Source organism: Rhamphochromis sp. 'chilingali' (genome assembly GCF_963969265.1).
Source record: "Rhamphochromis sp. 'chilingali' genome assembly, chromosome: 15".
Lineage (NCBI taxonomy): Eukaryota > Metazoa > Chordata > Actinopteri > Cichliformes > Cichlidae > Rhamphochromis > Rhamphochromis sp. 'chilingali'.
In genome coordinates this window covers 7,667,780-7,673,779 of record NC_137942.1, presented here as the reverse complement: position 1 = coordinate 7,673,779, position 6,000 = coordinate 7,667,780, and the positions used below count along the sequence as shown (strand labels likewise).

Sequence of the window (6,000 nt, the reverse complement as noted above, 5' to 3'; positions counted from 1 at the left end):
GCTTTTCTATTTTTAAAGCTACTTTTTCCTTTAACCACAGCACCTTAATATTCTTAAGAGGATTGGAAGGAATAGCAGGCTTGAACGTTTTTCCAAGGATTGCTTTACTTGCCTTTCAGTCTTAATTGACATTTTTTGTAAATCATCCCTCTGCTTAATGCAATATAGGCTCATTCTATAGTCAAAGACAGACAGCCAAATCCACCCAGTCATACAAGCCAATCCCCAAGCTTCATCAGCACTCCGTGTTTTCCAGACTGCCTATGTCTCGTCCCACTCACACTCTCTGTCAGAGCGCGGCGTTGACAACCACTGGCCACTGATCAGCCCACTTTGCACGGGTCGCGTCTCCATGCTAGACTGCTGAAAAAGGAGCTCTGTCCCTCACATTTTCTTTTACTTGCAAGTCAAGCATCTGACTGAAAGCAGCAAGCCCGTCCACGGCAACAAAAGCACAAGAAGTCAAAAAAACCTCCAAGTGATTTTCTAGGCTCATCACTGTCTGCACAATGTCTGGAGAAGACGCACCTGCTCAGCAGCAAAACGCCGTGGACCAAAAGCAGGAAACCAAACCTACCGAGGAGCCCAAAACCGAGCCACCCAAGACGGAGTCCCCACCCGCCGCCGCCGCAGAGGCAGCGGCCACCCCGGCGGCGACCACCGAGAAGGTCCCTGAAGAGGAGACCTTCACCTACCGCGCTCTGGTGCTCACCGGCTACGGGGGGTATGATAAAGTCAAGCTGCAGGTGAAGAAAGGCAAGCCGACACTCAAGGCTGGTGAGGTCCTGGTTCGGGTCAAGGCATGCGGACTGAACTTCGCCGACTTGATGGCCAGACAGGGGCTGTACGACCGGCTGCCGTCCCCGCCGGTTACCCCGGGAATGGAGTGCTCCGGGGTGGTGGAGGCTGTAGGGGAGGAAGTAACAGACAGAAAAGTAAGCACAAACTAGCTGTTGCCTTTTCTTTCTTTTACTGTGTCATATTAAAACAAGCACAGCAAGTTTTTTTTATGTTTTGGTGATATGTATTTCATTCAGTTTGGGGCCGAACTGTTACATCTGGGCATGGGCGTGTCAGGCTTTTCTCCCTTCACTGGAAAAAAGTAGCGGTCGGGTTTCCATTTCCACGATTAAATTAATTTAACGTCATCAATCGATTGCAGGGCAATTCATCCAAAATACGGGGATAATATAAATCGGCTTTTTGGTTTAATATTGAGCTAATGTGGTTTCACATCCATTCATTCACTTCTGCGTAGAAAGCAGATGGCACTTGTTGTCTTAACGTGAAAAGCAATAAAGCATGTCAGTGTGCTCATGTTGATTTTTCATCTCTTTTGAAGAAGCCAAAAGTGTGTTAATGAGGCAAGTTGTGCACAATGCGGCCAACAGAGGCGTCGCCCCTCTTGTCTCCCCGGTTTTCGAATTGCGCTACCAGTGCGCACTTAGATTGAGCAACTTCAAGTACAAACTAGTTGCTGAGATTGAGAAGGATTCTCTGTTCACACCAAACATTCATGTTGAAAGTCTAAATCTATATAAACACATGTAATCTGTGGGATGCCTTCCATCCTTGCTGCACCTACGCTATGCTGCGCTTTGATGTGCGCCATGGTGCGGCGTGTTGCGTCAAGTTAGCTGGAGACACCGTGGACAAGACCGGAAATGAGTGTGTTCTGCCTTCAGAATTAAAGCTACTAACGCGTTCATGTGTTTATTAGCCTATCATATTTTGTTAAGAAAAAGAAGGAAGCAGTTAGGTGTAAGAAAACGAGCACTTTTGATGGAAAATTATTTAAAAGAGTGGCTAATGGGTATACAAACATGGCTCTACTTGCAAAATGTTAGGCTAATTAATAGGCATTTTATTTTGGAGAATATGGAACGCTGTCACAGTAAATATTATGACTTGACACCGGTGGCGGAGACCGAAGTCACCGAAGCCTTTTGTTACCGGGAGCGACGATGGCGCACACACGAATGGAAAGGGCGAGGCGCGACGCAACAGACAGCATGGTGTGAGAAACTGAATCAGTCGCACTATGTTCCAACAGATATCGAATCATATGTCCTGTGCTCAGAGATCTCTTTAACCCAGTGTTTCAACATCAAAAGTTCAAACCAGTGCGCTCTCAGACAATTAAGTAAATTAAACAGAATATTGAAGCCCCTTCCACCTTGATTGTCATCCACAAAGAACGATGCGTTGTGATGGCAGCAGGATTATTGGTGTCTGTCTTAAATTGCACGATGAGCCATATGAATCTATGTCTTGTCTCCTAGCAGCATGGCATCACCACGGTAACGCCTTTTAAAGGTTTTTAAACAAACAAAAAAAAGAACCCAAGCGTTACAAAGCAGCCAATGATGACTCACGCTGCTTGTTGTACTAGTACCAGATTTTCTCACATCGTCCAGTTAATATCTGTGGACAACACCATGTGATGCAAGTGCAGAATCAGTCCATCTGACAGGGAGTGGCACATATGTCTGTAAGGTGTGGATCCCTAGATGGATGGCTAATCTATTGCAGGATAACAGTAATAGGGTTAATTAAATGATTGGTGATGGGTGAACTTACAGCAGCCAGACATCATAGAAAGCGAAGACCCCTGTGTTTCAAGAATACTTCATTGCTCCTTTCCACATTGTCAGGGATGTTGATTTGATTTAAAGGTCACAAAGCACACATAGAAACACACAGCCTATCGATACGCTCCTACATCCCCTTGCGGCCTTTAGCTTATAGAATTAGAAGACAATCTTCCTAATGGATAGAGATCACTGCAATCTTTTGGCAGCTGACTCACATGGAATGTGCTGACCCCTGATGGCACAGAATTTTTGGGAGGCTCATCACCCACTGCTGCATTATTTGTCTGCCCTGTATCTCTCCCAGATAGACATATGCACACAAAGACATTCAACAGTGGGAGTGTCTGAGTGTCTTTCTTCCCATATATAATACATAAAGGCAATAAATTTATTGCTTCTTAATTAAATAAAGTAAGATAAACAGTGGTTAAGTAGAGTGCAATCCGTTTTATTTCATATTTCCAAAACATTGATATAGCATATTAGATATGCAATGCTTTAGGTTAATTTTTGAAATGCATGAGAACTGCTTTAAAATACAGAAAACTGTGTACAGTAGTGTTTTTGAGTCTTTTTAATGCTTCTACACTTTCTCCCCCCTTTGGCGAGTGCAAAGACTCGTGGGATTCTAAATTTCTCACTTCAAAGCATGACTTTAAAAGTGTTGTTGTGTTTAAACAGGTGGTTTTGTATTTAGACTCTGTTGCCGGTGTGTGAATGGGTTTTTGGTGTTTGTCTGGCCAAAGAGAGAGTTAAGGTTTATCTAGTTATGGGCCACCCTGACTAAGACACCCATAGCAATTAATGACATCTGGTCAGGATTCATCTTCAGGAAGTTTGTTAAAATGCTGAATAGGACAGTATTCACATACACATGTGGTGCAAGAAGTAGGGGAATTGCAAGAACACTGATGTCCTGTTATAAGAAACTTAAGTAAGGAAATGCAGCAAGGACATGTAATTATTCATTAAAGTAATAAACTGTGAAGTTATAGTTTAGAGCTCTCAGCTCTTTATTGTAGTTTACTAAAATTCTTGAAGTATAGATAAAGGCTATTAAACATTTTTAGATTATGTTCAAAGATTAAGCAATATTTGTTTTGAAACTCAAATCAGTACATGGATCAAACAGTCCCGTACGCTGGTTTTTCCTCTATCTTGACCTCCTTTTATTGATTTTTTTTCTCCTCCATTGTCTATCAGTAACTTTCCCTTCAAAGAACTATAAGTTGACTGAAGTATTACAGGAGTTGAGTCACCTGAAATAACCCTAGCAAGCAAATGTGGGGAAAAGTAAAACACTGAGTAAGATCAGAAAAATCATGAATCACCCTGAAGCTCCCGTGACACTAAACATCAGCGTTTTTTTTTAATGTTTTGTTTTTTGTTTGTTTTTTTTACATCAGACCAGCTTTAAAAATGTTCTCCCTCGGTGAGGATCTCGCCCATATGTTCTCAATTATCTCCCTGGCCCACATTGTCAGTCTGGTATTTCCTCCATCAATCCTCCCCTGCCTTTATCTATAGCTTTTTTCCCTTTCATATAAGCTCTTAATTCTGTCTATGACCGCTGGGCTATCGGCGACTTGCTCTGTCGTGCTGCCTTCACTTATTCTGGCCTTGTAACAGTTGCTGGCTTTCTAAAGAACAGCTTTCTCTATTGTCTTCTTGAGCTTGTAACGCGTGCTTTCCTTTCTCTTCTGGAAATTTCTAAAGGTGAACAACTAGACTTTCTTAATTCATCTGAGGGGAAAAAAGATGATGGATAAAATATAGAGATGCAGCAAGTGAGTGCAAAAAGCAAAAAACAGCTTGCAGACCATCACGTAGTTTGCTGGATGGGAGCTGGGTGTGGCCTTAACACCATACAAACTCCATGTTGAACCTAACGCCTACTGATGCAGCAGAAATATGTATGCTTTAATTTTATTCACAGGAGTCACAAGAGCTGTGTGGGTGTTATGTTTAGCCTTTATCTTTCGCCTGAACCTGACTTTGTTCAAACTTTCTTTTTTTTTAAACTTGATAATTTTTTTGCCTACATCATCAAAGCTCCAAGCCACAAAGCAGCTGACTAGGAGGCTTGCATACCCCAAAATTGAATCACTATCTGATTAAGTCCATTCATATACAATGTCTTTGTTCAAGGTGCCTGCACTCCTCACCCTAACTACATCTGATGCAGCATGAAGGCAGAGAAAGGAAGTGCAAGAAGAGGCTATGCGTTTGTCACACTGTGAAGATGTTGTAACAGAAGTGTCACAAGGCTGGTTTATTTGGCCTTGAATGTTCCTACGCAGCTTCTGTGTGACTGACAGTAACTCACATGCTTTACATGGGCATGGAAGAATGGCTGCAAATGCATTTGTGAGTCATGTTTGTTTCCTGTAAACGCCTGAACTCCCCCGCGTATCGATTTGTACCACACTGCACCCCCAATTAAATCACAGAGGTTGATGAATTTGAAGATCCCAGCGGTAAGAAAAGACAAGGAGATGGAAATGTGAGAGAGCTGTCAGCAAGCCAAGGGAAGTAGCCCGTGGTAAAAAAGTGATAGTATACTCTGAAATATACCAAACGACTCAGCCTTTAGACAGAAAGATGAGGGTATGAAAAGAGAGAGAGATCTCTCTAATTGGAATGGATAGACAGCGAGGCGCATGGCTCCCTCCAGACCATTAGAGAAGCCCGGGTGGAGAGGGTTTGTTCCCAGGAGGCGAGAGCTTGTCTTATGCTCAGCCATGGGGAAGAATCTGGCAGGGACTGTGATGGTGGAGAGAAGCCAGGGGAGAAGATGGGCCCCATTGTCCTGTCTCACTGATGAGGAAGAGGTGATACGGGACACTCCTCACAAGGGAAAGAAGAAAAAGGATGGTTAAGACAGAAAGAGACAACGGAGGATGAAGAACTGGTGATGAAAGAGGGGATGTCAAAGAAGTCACAGACAGGATGAGACGCGGGACTGGAGAAGGGGAAGGAAGACATTCTATAGTTATAAGAGGAAAAGGAGTCAGGAAGTGAAAGAGAAAGAAGGGAAGAGAAAAAGTGGGGAGAGTGGAAACGAGGTGGGAGGGTGAGCTATGTCAGGAGCTGTGGTTAGGGGGGAGGAAGAAAACAGGAAAAGATTTATAATGCTACAGTTGTCGTTGTTTCTTGTGTCCCTCGACTAAGTTCTCCTGATTGGTTAGTTAGCCCGCTGGGGGGGGGGGGGGGGGGGGGTAATATCATGGCTAATTGTGGCTTTTGCGAATTGGAGGATCCTGCTTTGATAAGGATAGTCTGAGAGCGGTAAAAGGACAAGATGGTGATTAGGATATGAAACACACATTGCACCTGGGACCAAAGTTGTTCTAAACCAGTACACTGGCAAAATTATTAAATGCTTCTCACATGTTTTCTCATATTA

General features: G+C 43.3%; 1 protein-coding gene across 1 annotated transcript in view; it reads left to right on the top strand.

Annotated features, from left to right (window-relative positions):
• The first annotated feature begins 290 nt into the window (after positions 1 to 290).
• The window catches only part of vat1 (vesicle amine transport 1), a 28,495-nt gene continuing 22,785 nt past the window's right edge, over positions 291 to 6,000 (top strand). Inside the window, exon 1 of the mRNA XM_080905328.1 lies at positions 291 to 935. Within this exon, the coding sequence (XP_080761454.1) occupies positions 510 to 935 (426 nt within the window). The 5' untranslated portion in view covers positions 291 to 509. The remainder of the gene's footprint in view (positions 936 to 6,000) is intronic.